At 48.3% G+C, this 22,864-nt stretch overlaps 1 protein-coding gene across 10 annotated transcripts in view; it reads left to right on the plus strand.

The window, feature by feature from the left end:
• Nucleotides 1–13,410, plus strand: part of AMOTL1 (angiomotin like 1) — a 155,694-nt gene extending 142,284 nt beyond the window's left edge. For all 10 annotated transcript variants that reach the window (XM_046685843.1, XM_046685844.1, XM_046685838.1 and 7 more), the window contains 4 exons: nt 713–838; nt 1,990–2,216; nt 5,746–6,021; nt 7,406–13,410. In XM_046685843.1, the coding sequence (XP_046541799.1) occupies nt 713–838; nt 1,990–2,216; nt 5,746–6,021; nt 7,406–7,512 (736 nt within the window). In that variant the 3' untranslated portion in view covers nt 7,513–13,410. The remainder of the gene's footprint in view (nt 1–712; nt 839–1,989; nt 2,217–5,745; nt 6,022–7,405) is intronic.
• Nucleotides 13,411–22,864: the final 9,454 nt, after the last annotated feature.

Consider the following 22,864-nt stretch of genomic DNA (forward strand, 5'->3'; position numbering starts at 1 on the left):
TCTTTGACCTCTCAGACACCTGCTTCCAGCTACGCTGCTTTTTAATCTACCTACCTCTGTCCCTCCCCTCACTCTGCCCACTGGACTGGACTTCCCAAGCACAGGGTGTGTGGCATCTTCATCGTTTCTCCCTGCTACCCAGCATGGTTGTCACACGGAATGGACCTGAATCCTAGGCAGGGGCCTGCAAAACAAGAAGTGAGCTAAAGGCAAACATGATAGAAATTTCAGCTTGAACCTCGCTGTCTGGGAGGGACCAGTCTCAGTTTCAAGTATTTACTGAGTCTCCATTTTATGGTAAAATACTGAGGTAGCTGCTATGTGGATGACAGATAGAAATAAACTTTAATTCTGATTGAGAAAGTGAGAAAGGATAAGTAAGTATGAAAAGGTACAAGCATAGAAACGCTAACAAATATAGTAATAATGGTGTCCCTATGTCAGTAGGAGTAGTATCCATATTCACAGCATGCCGTGTGGTTTAATATACAGTGTCATTAGTAGAAAGGGCAGAGAATTTTGATTTGGGGATTTTATTTTGTTTTCTTTAGATACTGTCTTAATTCCATCAAGTTTAGGGAGAGACTTGACCAGGATTTCGGAGAGGGAAAGTGTGTGAAGGAGTTTGTGGAGAGATATTTTTAGTGCGGTGTCCTCGGGTGCCTCCCCTCGAGCATTTGCATCATTCTCTGAGTGTGTCCTGTGTTGCTAGGGATACCACGATCATCAACCACTCGAGGAATGGCAGCTACGGCGAGAGCTCGCTGGAGGCCCACATCTGGCAGGAGGAGGAGGAGGTGGTGCAGGCCACCAGGAGGTGTCAGGACATGGAGTACACGTAAGGGACAGGCGTGTGTGTGGCTCCACTCTGGCCACTCACCTCAAGACCCCACTGGGGTCCGCCAGCCCGATGTTGGCGTTCACACTCCAACCCCTTCCTGTTCTGAACAGCTGCAAGCTCGACTTCTCCAAAAATTCCCCTCCCCCACACCCTGCCCTGGTGAGAAGGGAAAGTTCAAACCTAAGCAAGTGGCTCCGATTAACGATGGGACTGGAGCCTGAGGTTTCTGGGGGATAATTTCCTGTCCAATGCAGGTTTTAAGATGGAGGCTAATGACAGAAGAATTTAGATGCCCGTGTATTTTCTGAGTGTCTGTCTCTGCAACCTTCTAGATGTTACCAGCTGGAAAGGGGAAACGTCATATTTTAAAGGCTCAGAGCTTTTGAGCCAGGATTTATATATTCCAGCCAGAAATAAAGAACTTATTTAGCTAATGCATTCTTCCCATGGGCTAAGCAAGACTTCCAGCAGGCTTTGTGACATAATAAAACCAGCCTGCTCCCACCAATTCCTGAGGCCCCGTGGGCCCTGGGAACCGAAGCCTCTCATTCTTCGGATGTGAAAATAGGGCTGAGTAGCTGAGTCATTGATGGGCCCAGCGAGTTCCTATCTAAGCTGTGAAAAGAACTCAAGTGTTTTTCTGATTCTCATTTTTGGCCATCAGGGAAGAAATAATCATCTTCTCCCAGAAAACTTGTCCATCTTTTAATTTTTTTTCCTCAGAAAATAGGGAAATCGACTTTAGTGGAAAGCTCCCTCTGTGTGAGGTTTCAGAGTTTCTGTGCTTCTCTTCTACTCTTCCCACCCCCACCGTCAGGCATCCTAGACTCTTCAAGGTGGTCCCTGAGCACACTGTGGGCCAGGAGGTCCTTGCTGGGCGGCCATAGTCACTAGAACTGTACGTCCTCGGCTTGCCAGGAATTCCCAGAGTCCCGTGAGGGGCCAGAGAAGGTGCACCCTTTTGATCTACTACAAAAGGTCCATCTTATACAATTTGCAGGTTATAAATGTTTGAAGATTTCTACTGCACTTAACTCTCTATCCTTGAATGATAATTAAAGTCCCTGGGCAGCCTGAGAGAAATGTTTCAAATTCTTCTAGGCAAATGCGTTTTGATTATGACTATTTGATTTGATTTTGTTATACAGTATTAAAAATCTCCATGCCAAAATCATAGAGAAGGATGCCATGATTAAGGTCCTTCAGCAGCGATCCCGTAAAGATGCCGCGAAGACGGACTCCTCGAGCCTGCGGCCTGCCCGCTCCGTCCCATCCATTGCCGCAGCCACTGGGACCCACTCTCGCCAGACCTCTCTGACCAGTAGCCAGTTAGCCGAAGAGAAGAAGGAAGAGAAGACCTGGAAGGGGAGCATAGGTGAGCCCCACGCCTCGCCTCCTTCAGGCAAGGATCTGAAAAGCAAGAGCTGCCCACACATTGAGCGGCTGGCTCATCTGGTGGAGAGAGATTCCTCCTACTTTTGTGGTTTGCTGGCTCTGCCCCTCATGGGACACAGAAATGTCATTGGCTCTTTCCAGGCCTCAGTTTACTCACCTGTAAAATGGGGAGGAAGCTCAATCATCCTTGGGTTGTGGAAATTAAATGAGCTGTGTGGAAGCAAAGGCTGTGCCACCAGAGTAGCCCTTAGCCCTGGATTGACTCATAATATAATTAATTATCATTACTGTTGAAAGTTGAGGAGACCCTCCAACATAAAATGTTCTAATGGGAAAAGCCCAGAGACGTCAGCCTCTGAACTTGGCTCTGCCCCAGATGAGTTGTAAGATGGCTCCACCTCTGCCTCCATGTCTAGAAAAGGGTCCTGTCTGCCCTGCTGTACCCCATGGGGCTGTGCAAGGGCAAAATGAGATAATGGGGAGAAAGCACTTTGGAAGAAGTGCTCTTGAGCCTAAGGGATTGCTGTTGGTGGTTTTTGTCATATTGTTGTTGCACAGGCAGAATTTTGAGAATTCCGTGGATGTGGTCTTAGCCACAAAAGGGTTTCCTGGGGTGAGGGTGGGGCCAGTTGAGGGTTCTAGCTGAGTCTGGAGAGGAAGCAGGCAGGGCCACCCGGCACGCAGGCAGCATTCCCACACACACGTCCTCCACTCTCTTCCCCTGCACTCTGGCAACTCCAAGGGCCTGGCCCTTCTTTGATGCATTTCCCTGGGTCAGAGTGTGTTTTGTTTCTCTGTGGAGCTGAGAGCCAGTTTTCCTTAGCACAGGACCTCAGAGGAGCCTAGCTGCTCCGTGCCAAAGGGGATAAGAGCTTCCGGTATGAACCCGACAGAGCTGGGTGATCAAAGTGCTCAGCCAGAAGCTCTGTTTGAAGTCCCTCCACAGGTCGCTTCAGCAGCCCCTGCCCTCCAAGGACATATACTTCAAAGAGGATGTGTGTGGACAGCAGCTGGGATCATCAAAGACCCTCCCAAGGACACTTAGCTCCTCACCCCAGTTAAAGAGCCTAGGAGGTGATGCTCAGACAGGCCTGGTGAAACTGTCTGAAATGTGCTCAGCTCTGACGGTAACCTCCCTGGAAGAGGCCAGTTTGTGACATCCAGCCAGGCAGGCATTCCTCTGATGTCTGTGCCTGTATCTCCCAGCATTTGGCACAGCTACACCAGGCCTGGAAGCCTGAGGACCGGCCTGCAGGAAGGGTTGCTGTGTTCTCTGCACTGGCATTCCTCCTTGTTACTGTAATTGATGTCTATGTGTCACAGAAACAGAGAGGGGCTCTTCGAGATGCCAGGCAGAGGCACACATTCGTGGGCCACTGCACCATTCTCAAAATGTTTCCACAATCTCTTGCCAGACAGGCTCTAGAAGGAAGTAGAGGTGACAGCATATTCCTTCCTGGTGGCTCAGGGGCTCCCGGGTAAGATGACTGACTAGTAACTTAGTTCCACAAGAACATCCTTGTCGGACTGTGGAGTTTTGACAGGCAAGGTGATGAGGTGGAGAGAACACCCGTTGGATTTAAACTCAGGCACAGCTGGGTTTGGATCTCACTTCTGCTCTTTCTTAGCTGTGAGATGTTAATTTCTCTGAACTTCCATTTCCTTTTCTGTAAGACAGAGGATAGCAACAGGACTTGTCTCATAGGAGTATTGTGAAATGTAGATGTGTGTGAAGTACCTAAACAAAGACTTGCTACTCAAAGTGTGGTCCATGGACCAGCAGCGCTGGCATTACCTGGGAGCTTGATAGAGAAGCAGAGTCTCAGGCCCCACCCATGGAATCAAATCTTCATTTTAACAATATATCCAAGTGAATGAAATGCTCATTACATTATGAGAAACGCTGCTGTGGACAAACTGAATTGCTCTGCGTTGCGTTATGAATGGGCACCTTGAAACAGCCCTGGCAAGGAGACGTTATGAATTGCTGGCTAGTTAAGATAAGGGAACAAATACTTGATTGTGCTTACCGCATTTTCTATAGGCTAGTGTTCTGGAGTGCTGGCACTTTTCTGAATGTGTGCCGTGTTTTGCTACTTAAAAGTAAAAAAGTTGCTCTCCTGTCCAGCTTTGAGAAAAGAGACGGCACTGCACATAATGTGTCCCTTTTCCCTAGCCAGCACACCCTCTTCCCCCCGCAGTCTCTCTACTCTTGGGGTGGGGAACATGAAGAAGGCTAAGTGGCCTTCTCAGGAGCCCACGTGTCTTCCTGCTTCTTGGGGACCGTGATTCTCCACTGCAGGGATCTCTTTGGGTAATAAGGTGCACCACTCAGTGTTACCTGGACTGAGAAGCATGTTTGTTTTTGAACCTAGGCCTGTGGGAAGCCATCTATTACCAAGAGTAGAGTGGAATTGTGGGCTATTCAGAAGAACAGCAGGCCAGTGGGACCTCGTCTAGGACCAGGGAAGCCTTCAGTTTTTCCTTTTTTTTTTTTTATCGAGGTCTTATTGGTTCATCACATTATATAAATTTCAGGTGTACATCATTATATTTTGACTTCTGTATAGACCGCATCATGTTCACCACCAAAAGTCTAGTTTCTATCCATCATCATACTCATGTGCCCCCTTATCCCTTCCCCCTTCTCCTCAACCCTTCCCCTCTGGTCACCACCAATCTGATCTCCGTATCTGTGTATTTGTTTGTTGATCTTCCACATATGAGTGAAGTCATATGGTAATTGTCTTTCTCCATCTGACTTACTTCACGTAGCGTGATGCGCTCAAGGTCCATCCATGTTGTCTCAAATGGCGCGATTTCATCTTTTTTTAGTATTCCATTCTGTATATACCACATGTCTATATATTCATCCCTTGATGGGCACGTAGGTTGCTTCCAAGTCTTGGCTATTGTGAATGTTGCTGCAGTGAACACAGGGGTGTGTATATCTTTTAGAATTAGTATTTTTGTGTTCTTTGGATAAATATCTAGAATCGGAATAGCTGGGTCATATGAGGATTCTTCAAAAAATTAAAAATAGAAATACCATATGATCCAGCCTTCAGTTTTTCTTAGGCCCACAACCACTGCTCAAGGCCAACCCTCCTGGGCCACATGAGGTAAAGCAAACATTGTGTCTAGAAAGCCTTGCAGGAACGCCCCCACCCCTACACTGGCTGTTTGGCACTTCTCTGTTCCTCCATACTACCCTGAGAATAAGTGTATCCCACTAATTATTATATTAGAAGCAGTTTACTTGACAACTCCTCTTCCCCTCCAAAAAAAACCTATAAATTTTTAAGGAGGGGACTAGGTCTTTCATTTTTTTTAAATTCCCTCAGTGCTTGTCATTTATCAAACACATAAACAAGTGCTTATAAATGCACTTGGTGAATGAATGAATGAGTGAATGAAACACTTCTCAGTCAAGAAGGAAATGATCTCCAAGACAGGATTTTTTGTTTTTTTAAAGAATGGCATTGAAAAAGCTGTCCTTCCACCCTCAGGGTTGCTGCTGGGGAAGGAGCCCCATGAACACGCCTCCACCCCCTTGCTGCCCACCCCATCTGCCACAGCGCTGTGCCCCACAGCCTCTGCCACATCAGCCAGCAGTGCCCACGCCAAGACAGGCAGCAAGGACAGCAGCACCCAGACGGACAAGAGCGCCGAACTCTTCTGGCCCAGCATGGCCTCCCTGCCCAACCGCGGCCGGCTGAGCGCAACCCCTTCCAACAGCCCAGTCCTGAGACACCCAGCGGCCAAAGGGACTGCAGAGAAACCGGGTATGGGCTTCTTCCTCCTTTCATACATAGAAACCTGTAGGGCTGTCTGGCCTGAGAGAGGGAACCTTCTGTTAAGCTGGTGAGGGCACAGGGGCACAGTTGGCTCTCACTTTATGGGGGTTTTTTTTGAGGAAGATTAGCCCTGACCTAACTGCTGCCAATCCTCCTCTTTTTGCTGAGGAAGACTGGCCCTGAGCTAACATCCATGCTCATCTTCCTCTACTTTATATGTGGGATGCCTACCACAGCATGGTGTGCCAAGCGGTGCCATGTCTGCACCCGGGATCCCAACCGGCGAACCCCGGGCCGCTGAAGCAGAATGTGCGAACTTAACCGCTGCGCCACCAGGCTGGCCCCTAAGGTAGGGGCGGGGGCAGTTTGTGATTATGGCTACCTGAATGCACTTAGGCTGTGTGTACTCTTTATTCTGATGGGAATAAAATGTGTGTAGACACTCCTAATTTGTTACCATTTAAATGAGTACACAAGTTGAGTGTACCCTTTTGCTGAAGGCTTGGAAACCAACCCTGTCCCAGAAGGGGTGAAAATAGCCCCTCCGAGGGATGTTAGGGGATTAGTTCCCTCCAGTATGTTCGGGAGCTCGTTCCAGGCTCCAGGCACATCAGAGCATCGGGTGCACAGACCTTGCCTTCAAGGTGTTTACCCATCAGGATTTGGGGTCTGGAGTACCTCCCGATTGAAGGAGCAGGTGGATTTAACTGCAGAGCAGGTGAACTGCTCAGCGCACAGCGCTCAGGTTAATACTAATGAGTCGCTTTAAAATATTTAAGAGAAGATAGCTTGGGAGGGGTGAGCCTTGCGATGAGTTCAGAAGCGTCCGGGGAAAGAACAGACTTGGTTTTGGACTCATCTTCGTCATGGGGATAGCCCTCTCCAGGAGTTCTCTTGAGGAGGTGGGGGCTACTGCGGCCACAAATTGACTATTTCCTCCAAGGGGATTTCTTATTTTCATTCTCCAGAATAGACAAGTAAATACAGCGTTGTCATTTTTTGGAGATTTAATTCTCGGGACACTCTTTCCAGGGAAGGCAAGGAATGTGTGAAATGTGCCGGCTCACGGTGTGCACTTGACAGTTTAGAGTAGAGTAGAGGGAGAGCGGGCGTGAGGGGCTCCAGGGACGAAGCCCCGATGCTGTCTTCACTCACTTAATCCTCTCCCATCACCATCCTGGTTCTGTTATTTGTGTCTGGATCCCAGGGCCGGTCTTTTATCTTTTTCCACTATGGGCAGGATTATTTGGCCTTCTCTACAGACACTGGTGGGGAGTGGTGGTATTTGAAATGGTTCCACTTTAGAGAGAACTGGTAAGACCCGCGCCCCTCCTGAAGAACGGGCTGCTGATGTGTCCCTTCTGTTTGGCAGAGAACTCTCCTGGCCACGGGAAGTCACCTGACCACAAAGGCCGTGTCAGCAGCTTGCTCCACAAGCCCGAATTTCCTGATGGAGAGATGATGGAAGTTCTCATCTAACACCAGCATCCCTGCCGAATTCCGTAACAGAACATGGACAAACGAGGAATGTGGCAGAGAGGGAGAGGAAAGATCAAGAAGGTTGTAGATGGGAAATCAGGAATGATTTGAACTGATAAAGATTTCAGATTAGTAAGAACACTTCTTATAAATGTTCAAAAGAAAAAAAAAAAAACAGGAGACCTACATGACTAAAGATGAGGAGAATGTTCTGGATTTTTATTGCATATGGTGGAAGAGAGAAGATGCATGTAGGTTTGGAAACAAAGAAGTAGGAAGTGGAATTTTTTATTGTACAGAAAATGTATCTCTTGGGGAGGGTCTGTGTGTACCCATTCTCTGGTTATAAACAGATAAACCTAAACATGGATCTTCCTTGGAATACCCCATCCTCCTTGACTCTTAGCTTGTTTTGTTTAAGAAGAACCTCCTAGAAGTCTCAGCAAGCCTGTCTTGGCATAATGTAATATGACCTGTGCCATCCATGGGGACTCCTGTGAATGTGTGAGTGTGGCAGTGAGAAGACGGGTCTAGGGATGATGAGGAATTTAAAAGGCCATCTTCACCTAATTACCAGCTTGGTTTGGGTTTTTAGGAGATTTTGGGGCTTCTTAGCTTTTCTGGATTCAGCAGTGTTTTCTAAGCAGAAAGGGAGCATTATGACCTTGGTGCTCATCTTCCCCGACTTCTCTGAGTTCATCTAGTCTCTGCTTCATTCTCTTTAATTTTATTCTTCTTTTTCTTCATGTTTTTTTCCTTTTTAATAAGACATGGCAGATTCCTTAGGCCTTGGATTTGTTAGAGCAGTATTTGAGCTGTCACTGTTCCTGCTGTGTTTACTAGTAACCCGTGGGACAGAGCCACACGCTGGCTTCCTGGGTGCCTCCTCCACCTGTGAGTGGCTGGGCCGCAGTGTTAATCTCGTTCTGACTATGAACTAGGTCAGCTTTGATGGATGAGGCAGAAGATCCGTGGTCACTGTGACATCTTGCGTTAAGATCACGGCCCTGGCTCTTTTCTCTCTTGCACAGAGTTTGGTATTTCTACCCCATTGCTCTGTTGGGGTAAGACTTTCAGGACTGCACTCCAGGAAACACATGACGCTTGACATGGTGGCATCCAGAATCCACCAGCACGTGCACCACTTTCTAGTATTTGTGGCTCCTGCACATATTCACCACTCTCCCCACCCCCTTGCACTCCTCTGGTCACTGTTGATGAGCACACGGATTTCTGTGACTGTCGTCAGCACGTGTGTATTAACACACCAGTTTTTCTCCACCATGAACTTGTGTTATAATCTAACAAGCCAGTATGTATGACAGCGTGGTCAGGTTTTTTGAGGTTTCAGTTTGGGGAAATTGTCCAAAGTAAGACGGAAATACCACGTCACAGAGCCAGGAGTGAGTGAGGTAGTGGGGCTCTTATGCCTGTGTGTGATGTTTCCCATCTGACTCCTCAGACTTCGGCTTTCTTTACAGATCTGGGAGGTCTGGATCAGAAAAGAGGAGAAGCTAATCAGGCCGTCAGGTGCTCTTGCAGGACCCTGATATTTTCCTCCCTCCAGGTGGGCTGGATCCATGTTTCCCCAGGTCCCTTTCCTCATGCTTGCTTAAAGGAAGAGGGGGAAAAAACCCTGGGTCTGAGACTTTTTTAAGTTCCACCTAAATGCCGCTCTGAAGGCAACATTCTTAGGACATTTTGCTTGGGTGGCTTATCTTAGGGTTGATCTTTGGGGTGTAACCTGGGTGAAGTTATAGCCTTCCCAAGCTGAGGTGGTAGAAGGATGACAGGTGTAGGCTGGAGAGGGCACGGGAGGCAACCAATGGCTTTGGCCAGACAGCCCTGTGAGCCATCCAGTGGGCAGAGTAAGTAGAAACCGACTCTTCCTGAGCTCTGCCTGCGGTGGGCGCTGGGCTTCCTGCTTCATGCGCGTGACCTCCTTTGGTCCCACATTAAACCTCACAGAGTATTGTGCAGCCTGGGAAACCAAAGTGGCTCACCTCATGCCCTGGGATGTGCAAAGAGAGCAGGGAGGCCGCATTGCATCACAGAGAAAGAAGTGTATATGGATGAGGGTGGGGATGGGGCCGAGGGATCCCCACATCTCTGCCCCCAGTGCTTTTCACAGGTGATGAGGTTCAGCTGATGGCAGCTAACTCTCTTAAGGACATTTTGGCCCCTGATTAATGTTAGGGATGGGCCAGGAAAGAAAGAAAGTGTCTAGAGATAGGATGGCAAGTCACTTCTGCCAGCCCCCACCGTCCACGTCTGGGCCACCCCAAACTTGGGCTGTCTCCCCGAGAAGTGGGTAAGAGCAAGAGCCGCAGCCCAGCCCCCCAGGCCTCGTCTTTCTGCTCCAGCACCCCTCGCTGGCGCACTCAGGCACCAGGCCACTTGCTCTCCTTGGTCCCCCTGAGTTGTCAGGCGTGTTAATTGAATGCAAACACAGACATCCCCATTTTCAGTGGTGCAGTGGTCTTTGTCAATCACTTTTTCTTCTAACCTGCTAGGACTCTCCCATAAGAAAAGGGATCTAAAGCTTTAGAAAGTCTTCTTTTATGGGAGATTTCCTGCTAAGCCAGGGTCCCCCAGCACTTATCCTAAGAGCTTTCTTGAAGCCCTGCTTGCATACAGGAGAAAGGATGGCAGATACTGAGCACCGGCTCTGCCTGCCTGCGCTCTGGGCAGTTCATGCTATGTTATCTCGTTTGATTTTCAGAAAGATAATTGTAGCTCTGTTTGTTAGTGCTGACAGTGTGTAAGCACTGTGGCAAGTACCTTTTAATGAGTCCTCAAATGACCTGGGGAGCAGGGACCAGTTTCTTATCATTATTTCACAGAGGAGGAAGCTGGGCGCGGGGAGGTTAAGTGCCTTCCCGGAGCCTGGCAGCCAGGAGAAGCTGGGATCTGAACCAAGGGTTCGGGAGAGGAGCTGCGCCTTAGGCACAGGCTGGGCTGCTCTGACGTGGCGATGATAACCATCTGCCACGTCTGTGATCTGGGCCCGTGTACACATACACGTGTGTGCACACATGCGCACACGCACAGCTGCCACAGCTCTCAGGAGCTAAGAAATGGGACTAAAGCCCAGAACTCATAGAATTGCCCATAAACACCAGGCACAGATGGACATCTTTGCATTCTCTTATAAGCAGGGCTACAAAATACATCTGGAGAGCACCTCCACGTTGTCCAGGAGCCTGGACCTCTTTGGAACTTCCCAGTGGTGTCTGCTTGTGGAACTTGTGGGTCCTGTCTCAGGGTAAAGGGTTAAGGCTTTGGCTGTGTGTGAAAAAACATACCAGAGTAACTGCTTGCCCCTGGACTGTCATCGGCTGTTTCTGCATGCTGCCCAGGGTATTACATGACATAGGAGATGTTGCTGGATTCCAGTCTCTACCCTAAATTGCAGCTAAGTAGATGGTTCTCTCTGTAAAAGCCGTTCCCGTCTACAGGGCCATCAAGCTAAGCTGCCAGGAAACGCATTTTGCATAAGTATCAGAGCATGTGCAGAACCTTTTCTTAGCCTTTTCTTCTCTCAGCTTTTCCTCTGCTTCCCAGAGGTTGGTTGCTAATGATGGTGTTGCGTTCAGCCTGTTCCATGCAGGCGTGCAGCAGAGCCTGCTGCGTCCCTCCCTGGCAGAGGGCAGAGGATGGCGGGCCCTTCTCTCTTCAGCCCTGCAGGGCTTGTTCTTTGGGGCTGTGTGAATTTGGCTGCACAGGGCTCAGGTTGGATCTCGCGACAGTTGCCCCAAATGGGTTCTGAACTTGGAACAGAGATGCAGGGGTTCTGGTGCTCAGGGAAGAGGCTGTGGGAACACCTCCCACCGAGAAGCCAGTCAGCACTCCGATTTGCTCTCTCCGGGTTGCCCTCAGCCCCCTGTATCCTCAGGATTCAGGGGCTGAAGCGCCCTCCTGCTGAGAGCTGATGGAGTGAGTTCTCCCTACCCAGCAGCCTTCTGAGTCCCAGAGACTGAGGTGAACACAGACGCTGGGTGAGACTGGGTCCCAGGAGGCAGCGAAGAATAGTTTGTGGGGTTAAAAGGTTTCAAGGCAGGGAGCTCATGTGTAGACTGCAGAGAGCTGTGCTGAGCAAAGACGTATGTTTTCCAAAACCAAAGACCCACTCCATGTCTGCACTGGAGCACGCGTGTGTTTCTGTGTGCTCCAAATGACCTTGCGCTCCTGATAAGCACAGAAGGACCAGGGCCATGGTCGCCGGGAACCCACGAGTGTTCTCAGATGGGGAAGGTTTTAAATAACCAGAGGGTATCCAGCCCACAGGCGACTTCTTCACATCCCCAACCCTGAGGCCGCCATGCCATATGCTTTATATATGTTGATTTTCTTTTCATTTCTCTTGCTAATTAATCGATGTGTTTAAAATGTCTTCATTTAATGTGAGGATTGTTTAATGGGTTGGCCTCTGATGCGTGGCTCCATGGGAGGTGGGCAGAGTAGTTAAGAAGTTACCAGAAGCTGATCAGCTGGGAGCATGTGATGGTCAACATTTCAGGAAATGGATTTCTTCTGGAACTAGTGAGCAATTTTTTTCTCTTCCTTTTAAGTAGTGTACCCTTTCTCGTTTAGTAATTTAATGGTATATAAAGACGTGTGTATATGTCAGTGCACACATATGAGATATGACTATAAGGTTGTGCATTGAATTTCTTTTTTTTAATATCCAGAAGATCCAGTGTTTCATCTCACCCCACCCTCCTTAAAAGGTGACCCTTGGGGAGACTATACTGATGATCGCACTGTTCCCCGAGTAGAAACATTTTGCGAATGCCTCTGTGAGAATGGCCTCTGGGGCCTGGCACCTTCCTCTGATTATCCTTAGAGATGAGAAATCTTCATCCTTTGAGGATGGATTTAAATTTGGAAATAATCCCAAGTCATTCACTCAGTTGGAGAAATAAAGATGGGAGATTAAGGTAAGTCACACCATTTTAGCTTTTTAAAAAAAAATTCCTAAGATGTTCCTTGGAATGAGTCTTTGGACTTCTAGAGCCTCTCAAAGTGACCACTTCAAAGGAGGATAGTGGTCGTTAGTACGCGTAACTTCTAGTGCATTCATTTTTAGAAATCGGTTTTCTTGCTGTGCCTTGTATGTGTTCCCATCTCTGCATACACACAGGCGTCAGTGCACATTCATGGGTGTAGCTCTCCAGTAGGCCTTCTGTAAAACCGTTATACTGAAGTGCATGTTATCGTCACGTTATGCTATGACTGAGGTGTTTCTTTGTCATGAAACTTTGCTTCTTCACAGAATTAAAAGTCTGCTCTCAATATAATGAAGTACATAGACAGCATTTTCTTGTATCAGCTCCCAAAGTTTTGATGCCCAGTAGTGTGTTGACATGTGATTTTGCCTAGGATTCTGTTCACGTATAGACCCCTGTAAGTATTTATTACAAAACAGAACGTAAGCAAATTTATCCACAGTGGTTTTCTTTGAAGGAAGGTGTTTTCCCTTTTGTGGAGGGATAGCGGAACCCCCTCCTCAAGGGGGCACTTACAGAATCTGTGTGAAATTTTGTGAACCAAGGGCAGGCACGTGCACTAACCTCAGCCGAAACTCAGACGGCTCTGGTGCCACCGCTCTTCCTGCCTGCCACGTGTGTGTCGCTGTGCTTGGTGACAGTGTGCTGCGTGCTCTCCAGTAGACTCTGGTGTAACATTTTGGCATCTTCGTCTTGCTGGTCTGTGTTGAGGGGGGTGTACAGAGCTGCACAGCCGATGGGTCTGTGTACAGAGTTGGGGGGGGGTGTCCAAGAACACGGCGCGTCCCCCACAGCAAATATTGATACTGTTGGTCAGCCAAAGATTTTCCTATTCTTTGCTGCTTAAACTTGTGCCTTAATATTGTATATAATAAATGGATAAAATGTCTCTTTCCTTCATGCTTGCTCTTTTCTTTCCCAAAGAACTTATATATACTTATATATACTGCTTAATAAATATTTGTCAGATCTCCTTTCATTGTGCTGAGCAGAGGCAGCCTCACTTGCTGTTTCACTTCCAGGGGCATTCTGCACCCCCCATGTGAGCCTCATGCTTACCCAGCATATGCTCTTGACTCTGAGGAGGAAGTGAGTCATCCAGACCGCTGGAACCTTCCGTCCACCCACTCCTGGCTCTCCAGACAAATAAGGAAAGAGGAGACGCAGGGAGGCTGGGCCTGGGAAGACAGCGGCCACTTGGATCACATCTGAGTGTCCTCTTTTGGGGGGTTTCTGGGTTCAGAGCCTGCCAGTGACCACTGTCACTCAGGAATTAACCCAGGCAGCCTGGGCCCTGAGTCTGGGCTGGAGTCAGAAGGGTCTCAGTGCCCCATAATAGATGTAGGAGGTATAGCTGCCTTATTAGTGTTTTGGGGCCACAGAGAAAAGGGAGTGCTTTGATAGAAAGGAGTCACATAGTAAATTGGTGAAATTCAGGCCAGGAGCCTCAGTGATGGAAGCAGGAGAACATAAACCCTGTGAGAGTCCCCAAGGGAAGGCCCCTCTCAAGGAGACAGTGACCCTGGGGACACTGTGTTGAGGGGAGGAGGTGTCCTCTGTGCTCTGGTCATGTGTCCTTTAGCGGAACCCTCTCTCCTCACCCACCCATGGGCCGGGCATGGGAAGAGCTTCCTAAATGGGAGCTTCGGGACAGTGAGGGACACGCCTTTAGTCCCCCAGCAACGGCTGGTGAGATTTACATGCATTGCCTCCTTCAGTACTCACAACCACTTAGTCATCCCCACTTTAAAGACAAGGAAACTGAGGCTCAAACAACCTTGTGCAAGCAACGTGTAAAAGATGGCAAAGCGGGACTTGAACCAAGGTCTGCCTGAGGCAGAGCCCGTGCACTTGCAGTGAAAGGCAGGTAGGCGCTGGGAGGCAGGAGGGCTCAAGCTCCCGTCCGCTTGGGTTCTTACAAGTCCTGCCTTCTCCCCAAAGGTAGCCCCCCAGATCTCTGCATGCATGTGGGTGTGACTTGTGTAGCATAAAGGACAAACTTCGCAGCTCCCCAGCCTCCGCGTCCTAGGACTGCTCTGGGGACAGCCGGAGGACTGTTCACGCCTCTAGGGCTTGGATGAGGACCTTTCCAAGCCGATATCCACCTCTGCCCTCCTCCTGTCCCCACCCAGTGTTTGCATCTTGTGTCAGCGCCCTTAGCTCTGGCCTTTCTCTGGGCCCCTTGTGCACCACAGGAGAGAAACCCTCACCCCCAGTGGTTCTGTGTCCTTGTTCCAGAGGGGTAACCAGACAGGGTTGTGCCCTGCAGGAGTTCTGGCCTCGGTGCCGAGACCCCAGGCTGGAGCCTCAGCGAGCTACAGGAGTAGCAGTGTCTTTTAGATCACGAGGCGCATCACAGTCAGGAGTTAGGGCCCAAATGAGAAACGAATCAGGAGCTCTGAAATTCCCTTATTAGAAATAAAAAGTTCTGTGTAGATGAAATAAAAGGAGCTTTCTGTCATTAAAGAATGTTGCTGTTTTCTTGTTTCTGTCGCCCTTTTTGTCAAGCATGACCATGTCTCTGATGTGCTCCTTTACCTGCCCCGTTTCAGGCAGGCAGACATCTGATACCACGTCCAGGTGAGCTGACCTCTCGTGACCAGTCTGTCCGTCAAAACTCTCCCCTTACAGAGACCTAAGGAGGCCCTCCTCATCTGGTGTGGATTTCTATCAAAGAGAGACTCTTCCCAAGTTTCTGATAGGAATACAGAGAGTATAGGGCTCACGGACTATGTTGTCGAGTAATTTGGGGCAAAATAATGTGAATCACAGTCCTATTGCCTATTGTTAGAAACTAATAATGCATAACTTTACATCCCCACTGGCTTCACAACCCTCTGACAGTTCGCTGGAGGGAGGACCTAACATTTATTGAGTTGGCTTTGCAACGTTACTTCACCTTAACTCCCTCCGGGGGCGGGGGCGGGGGGGGGGGTGGTATCATCATCAATCACCCTCCGCTTCAGAGGAGGAAACAGGCTCATGACAAGTGCGGTGTGTGCTTGGGCTGCTTGTGGAACCCGGGCTGCTCATTGCTAAGTCTCCATTCTTCTCTCCAGGTACTATATTGTGGCCTTTGACTTTTGTTAGTTTTTATTTTGAATGTTTGCTTGTTTTGGTTTTTAATAGTGCTAAAGAGAATTGGTAGGTAAGTAGCTAATTGGCAAAACATTTTTGAGGCTCTTTTGGGAAATGTGGTATTTCCAGCAGGAGGCCTGTACTGGACGCACAGGCTAGATCAAGCCTCTGGTCTATGTGTAAGATATACATTCAATTTAGAGGGACTTGACGGGTTGTTAACACAGGGTACACCTAGTGGGCATCGTGGGGCAGAAGGGACCCAAAGGCAGACGCTGTTGTAGGGCCCACTTGGCCTGGGGTCCCGCTGTTGTTTTTCCTCAGGCATATCCTGAGACCACAGAACTCATGGTCCAGAGATGCTGAGCGTAAAGCAGAAATGCCTTTGTTTTTCCGTCAAATGCAATCTTTGCATGTACCTGATGGATATCTATATGTGGGTTTCCCAGTCACCTGAAACTCACATAGCCCTGTCCAGACCTGCTGCCTTCCTCGCCACATTCACTGCTGTGCTTGCCGCCCCATCCTCTCATCACCTCTGCTAGGAACACAAGTCGTTTTGGGCTCCTCCCTCCCTCTCCCCTTTGGTTAGTCAGTTACTTGTTCCTGTCCATTCTTTCCCATGTTGTTTCCATACTCTCAGTCTCTCCCTCCTCACAGCCTTAGTTCTGGAACTTATCTCTCACTTGGACAATTGCAGTAGCCGCCTGCCTCCCATGTCATCCCCTCCATCCTTGATGCAGACACCAGAGAAACAAGAGTAACAACTGACATTTATGTATCGCCAGTATGCACCCAACACTCCTGTGAATCTCTCCTATATTAGGAGGTTGAATTCTTACAATCACTCCGAGGCCAGCACTGTTTTTATATTCTTATTTTACTGGTGGAGAAACTAAGGCAGAGAAGCTAACTCTGTTGCCAAAAATCCTAGAACCTGCAAGTGGCAGAGCTGGGAAACAAACCCAGACAGACTGGCTGCAGAGACTCATGGCCACACTGTTCCTCCCTCAAGCTTTCTAAAGCTTGTCTGATCCCATCACTCCTTGGAGGGAAACAATAACAAAGTGCTTAGCTCCCTGCGCCCTTCCTTGGGATAAAGTTCAAACTGCCAATAAGCATTCATCTCCTACGTCATCTGACCTCAGCCCATTCCCCAGGCTGGTTTCTCTTCACTTCCCCTTCCACTTCTCCTCTCAGGTCACTCTGGAACCATCACTGTGCCCTGAATCTGCTTTGTGTGTTTCTGTTTTGGCCCCTGCCTGCAAGGTCCTTTGGCTTGAGGTGTCCTCTTGTCTGTCTGTCCAAATCCTATTCCTTCTTTAAGATGAGGTTCAAATGTCACTTCCTTCAGGGAGGTGTTCCTGATCACCAGTATCAAAATTAACTGCTCCTCTTCTATTATTAACTGAGTCACCTTGAGAAAGTTGCTCAACTTCTCTAAACTTCTCATTTGTAAGATGGAGTGGGTGTGGCATCTATTTCTTCACTGATGTGAATCAGGCACCTAGTCATTTCCTGACACACCTGGGCACTCATGTGTCTGTTGACTGAATGAGGCAACCCTAAGGAGTTGATGAGAGAAGAATTGTAACGTGTCCACGCATAGTGGGCCCTCCACAAACAATAGCGCGGAGCATCAAAGCATCTATTCCAGCCCTTGCCTCCTATTACAGTGAACCACGTACATGAGCATCTGTCAGCTCATCTGCCTGGAGTAGGAACCCCGCCTTGTATCCAGAGTAGATGCTCATTAATATTTGAGCTGAATCCCAAGCTTCTTATTGCATGTGTTCAGTGACTTTTCGGGGAAACTGAAGAGGAAACTAAACTAAAATTTTGTTTAAAAATTATTATGCAAGTGGGGCTGGCCCCGTGGCCGAGTGGTTAGGTTCGCACGCTCCACTGCAGGTGGCCCAGTGTTTCGTTAGTTAGAATCCTGGGCGCGGACATGGCACTGCTCATCGGACCACGCTGAGGCAGCGTCCCACATGCCACAACTAGAAGAACCCACAACGAAGAATACACAACTATGTACCAGGGGGCTTTGGGGAGAAAAAGGAAAAAATAAAAAATCTTTAAAAAAAAAAATTATTATGCAAGTAACGCACATTTGTTATATAAACAATCAAATGATACGGAAGTGTACAAAATAGAAGCCACTCCCTCTAAATCCCTATAAGTAATCATTGTTAACAGTTTGGAGGATTTCCTTCTAGACTTCTCTACAGATATATACAACCAAATAGATAAATAAATATGTATGAATAAATATTAATTTAAAAATAAGGTCATACTATTTCATGCAACTTGCTTTTTTCGGTCAACAATAGAACATAGGCAGACTTTCTCTACCAGCATGTATAGATCTAACTTCTTATCTTTTGTGGCTGCATAGTGTTCCTTTATATGGAAGTGGGGAGCGTATTGAGATCCACACTCTCTGGCTGCCACCCAGCTTCCCCAAAGCATTTACCCAGCAGCTAAGGGAGAGCTAAGAGCCTGGTGAAGCTGGGGAGCTGTTTGGTTTTTCTCCCAAGAAAGAAGCCAAATTTTGCAATACATATCAGGCTTTGCCAAATGCTGTCCCTGAGCTCCTCTAGCGCATCAGAACGTTTCCATTTGCCTATCCAAGCATGAACTGGTGATTAATGTCCCGATGACGTTGAGATCCCAAGGACTTGACAATGCCATGGCCCCAGCTGGTGGCTCAGGCCCCGCCTGGCCTGGCCTGGCCTGATTCTATCCAGAAAACCTCTGTCGGCTCTCTCGCTGAGGGGCTGATTTTCCATCCAATGTCCTACCCTTTGGCCTAGAGAACACATTTTCCTGGCATCATTCATCTCTGCGCTAGCCCCAGTCTGACTTTGTTCAGTGATGTCGATGACATCAATCCTTCCCTCGTCCCCAGCACTTTCATTCGGCAGAGTGTCTATCAGATTCTCATAAATATTTAGCTTTAGGATGGCCTGTAAACAGAAGCCCAGTTCATGATTCACTTATCAGGTTACCACTGAAAATTAATTATGTACCCAGTACACTTCAGATCCTGGGGGGAAGCCAGGGGTAAAGATTGCTCTGGCCATCCTTACCCTGAAGGAAGGGGAGAGGAGACTGAAGTCACTGACAACCTACTGTGTGCCAAGCATTTTACATCAGTCATGCATTCGGTCCTCAGGAAAGCAAGGACACGGAGGTTTGGAGAGGTTAAGCAAATTACCCAACGGCCACATTTCCCCAAGCAAACAGCAAGTTGGCATTTGAGTCTAGGCGTAGGTGACTAAAAGTCAAGATTTTTCCGCTGAATCATGCAGCCTCCATGTTTAAGTCTAATTGAGGTGACAAGACAAGTACAGGAAACAGTTTGCTTCCTGCTCGTTCTTGTCGGGGCATTTACACCAGGGTGCCTGGACAGATCTATTAAGACTCCACCACCCTGGAGAGAATTTGGCTGATGGCGCCCAGCCATGCTCTTCAGTCCCCAACCCCGAGGCGGCAGTGTGGACAACATGCCCTGGTGAGAGCAGATGGGCCCCACCGGAGTTTGCATGTGGCAGTCTCATAAGTGGGACACATTTAGAGATCCCAGACTGAATCTTTTCCCACTTTCTGCTGTCTCTAAGAGCTTGCCACCACCAGCCGGGGCCATCAGCTGTCCTGTCCCAGGCTTTCCAAAAGAGCCACTGAGGGAAACTCCAAACAGGAGCCACTGGTGTTCCCTGCCCTCCTTTACTGGTCTCTTTACCTTCACAATCTAATCTTACCTGGAACGGAGGTAGTTGGAGGCAGTAACCATAAGTATCTTTGTTTATTTAAAAAAAATTTTTTTAATTAGATGTCAATAGTTTATATCTTTTTTTTTTTTTTTTTTTTGCTGAGGAAGATTTGCCCTGAGCTAATACCTGTACCAATCTTCCTCTATTTTGTTTGTGGGTTGCTACCCCAGCATGGCTGCTGATGAGTGGCATAGGTCCACTCCTGGGAACTAAACTGAAGCAGCATGTCAAACTTAACCACTAGGCCATGGCACTGGCGCCAGTTTGCATCTTGATAAATAAAAAATTCCGTTTCCATTTCTTCCCTCACTGCCCCTGTCCTCCACTGAATTCACAAACTCAGCCTTGGGCATATGTCACAGCTTTCCAGGCATGTGCAACTGATGGGGAAGATGAAAGTCCATGGCAGCAGGGCTTCTGGTAACAAACAAAAACACTACCACCACATCTGTTTTCTCTAGAATAATACTGGGCATTTAATGAGCGCCCAATAAATGTGAAATCTCTACTTAGTAACATCCCCCACCCTGTGCATAATGCCTTTCTTCTAAAGAGCCTAAGTATGTCTTTTATGCTATTAACACTGCCCAGGGACAGCGAGCACGATTCCTTTCTACATAGCTGGGAGAAATGGAAAGAGAACTGGGGCACTTTCCCGAGGTCATGGTGAAATGCCAGCAGAGCCAGATTCGAGCCGGGCCCTCCGGCAGCTCTCTTAGGACTTTTTGGGCATAGTGGGCCATCTGTGTCGATGCTGTGTGGGCACCCGGTCTTTTCAGAGCCCTGCACCCTTCCCTGCCTGGGGATCAGGAAGCTGAGACAGGATGGGTGTGGTGTGGATCAGTCAAGAAGTCACCTGGGAAGAGCTTCTCATCTGACTTCTATGTCTAAAGACAAGAGATTTGACAAGGCATTGTTCTGTACTCAGGAGCTGGGATTTCTCCTTGTGGCAGAGCCAAGAGGATTGGGCCCAGTATCGTGACATCACGGCAGAAAATGCTTAGGGACTCTTCCTTTGACAGCCTCAAAACCTATGACCTCACAGCAGGGCTAAGATGAGAATGGCAGATGAAAATAGACAAGGGGAGGTTTCCTGGGAGATAACAGAGCTGATGGCCAAGGCGGGTCCCTTTTGCATTTGGGATATAGCGTTGGAGAGACACCTCCCATCATAGTCTGGTGGAGACCACATGAAGCAGCTGGTTCCTAAGGATTCTCAGTACATGAAGAATCAGAAATAACTCAGGATGTAAATAATTCCCACCGAGAAACATGCTTAAATGTAATACACACACACACACATTAGTTCAACATACTCTTATAGTGTTAGAAGAAGGATGCAAAGATAAATAAGATGCTGTACTTGACCCCCAAGCTCATAGTCTGGCTGAAAAGACCAGAAGGGACTACAATACCGTGTATAGTAAGTGTCAAACTCATAGGTTATACAGATCGTTCTGTTGGTCTAAAGGAGCAGGGAAATAGAAAAACAGGTGACATTTGAGTTGAACTTCAGTGAATGAGAAGGGGAGACAGGGCTGAGGTTGGAGGGCAGAGGGAACAGAGGCTGGGCATGCTCAGGACATGACAGTGCTGGTCTTCACAGGTAGGTGGAGATGAAGCTGGGTGGCCCTCTACGTCCCTGAGCTGCTGTGCCAAAAAATTGAGCCTTTGTCGTGTGGCGGTAGGATGTCGGGAGCTGACAAGGGTATATTTGAGCAGAAATGTGATCTGATCAATGCTATTTTATCGAAAGATAACCAAGGGCTGCATAGAGTTACACGTACTATTAGGAAGGGACAATAATGGCATTGGGTGTTACGGTTTCTATGACCATGGAACAATTACCCGAAAACTTAGCAACATAGAGCAAGCATTTATTTTGCTCAAAACTCTGCGATTTGGGCAAGGCTTTGTGGGGGTAGTTCGTCCCTGCTCAGCACAGCTAGGGTGGCTCAAAGTCAGGGAGGCACCACAGGGGGAGTCCTGGGGCACCTCCATCTTGTGGTCTCTCTATAGACTCTCTCCAGCATGGCAGCTTCAGGGTGGCTGGATTTCTTACGTGGCAGCTCAGGGTGTCAAAAACACATGTCGAGAGAGAGGGAGAGAGAAAGTGAGCCAGGCAGAAGACATATTGCCTCTTATGACAAGGCACGCAGCATCACTTGTGCCACATCTATTCAACAAGGCATTTACAGAGACCTCCCAGGGTTCTAGTGGGAGGGGGCAGGGCGGGGTAGACTTCACCTCTTCAAGTGGAAATGGCAAAGTTCTAGAAGAGCACGAGGGACTGGAAATACTGCTATTTCTGTGACCATTTTGGAAAATAAAATCTGTCACTCTTGCTATATGCCAGACACAGTCTCCGAAGTTTTACACGTGTTTTCTCATTTTATTCTCCCCTCTGCTGGTTAGATAGGTAGTACCCTTCTCACTTTACATCTCAGGAAGACGAGGCTGGGAGATGTTAAATGGTCTGCCTAAAATCACACACCAAGAAGTGATGGGGCTGGATTCCGTGAGCGGGCCCCACGACCCCAGGGCCTCTTTCCCTCTTCCTGCTGCCACGTCAGCCATGGGAAGGAAAGCACGGAGACAGACTAATTCAAAGGTCATTGTTCTGCCCGGAATGTTGCCACCATTAAAAAGGGCAGGTGATTTATGAGCTGAATAGGAAGCTGAATCAACAGATCTTGCAGACCAATTGAATTCATGCTGTACCTGCATCGTAGATGCTATACGACTAGCATATTCTGTGGTAGTCATTGCAAAGCACTTGCAAATACCAAGGAGTCAGAGCTGACAGTTACAGACTGTTTGCCAAGTGGCAGGCTCTGTGCTAAGCACTTTATGTGCATTATCTAATTTAACATTCACAATAACTCTGTGGGACAAGTATTATTGTTTTGTTTCATAGGACATTACACCTGATGGGCCCCCCCACCTCTCCACCATGAAATCCTTTCCCATCCACAACATAACAACATGAATAGATAGTGAATAGATAAGCTGATGGCCTCCCCATCTTAGTGGCACTGCCACCCACACAGTGGATAACGAAGCCCCTCTCTGGAGTCTGGAGCCCCTTCTTGGCAGAGTTGGAAACCAGCTCAACTATTGACTAGCTGTGTGAGCTTGGGCCAGTCACATAACCTTGTAGTGCCTCAGTGTCCCCATCTATGACCTGAGGCTACAGCCCTTTTCTTAGACAGGTCCCCATCAGGAGTATGAGACTAGCCTGGACAGCACTCAGTGCAGACCTTGGCACAGAGAAAGCACTCCATCCGTGTCAGCTATTGTTATTAGCGTGGAGGGTGGGGCCAACGGCTCATTAGACTCACAGACAGTGTGTTCTCATGGTCCAGGGATGTGCATTGTCTTCTGCAGAGAGCCAGGGAGCAACTTGTTTGTACTCGCCTTGCTGACGTGGAGGTAGGGTCAACCGGCCCAGCCACATGCAAAGGATAAACCAACCAATGAAATGAGGGG

The sequence above is a fragment of the Equus quagga genome, chromosome 14 (assembly GCF_021613505.1).
Source record: "Equus quagga isolate Etosha38 chromosome 14, UCLA_HA_Equagga_1.0, whole genome shotgun sequence".
Classification (NCBI taxonomy): Eukaryota; Metazoa; Chordata; class Mammalia; order Perissodactyla; family Equidae; genus Equus; species Equus quagga.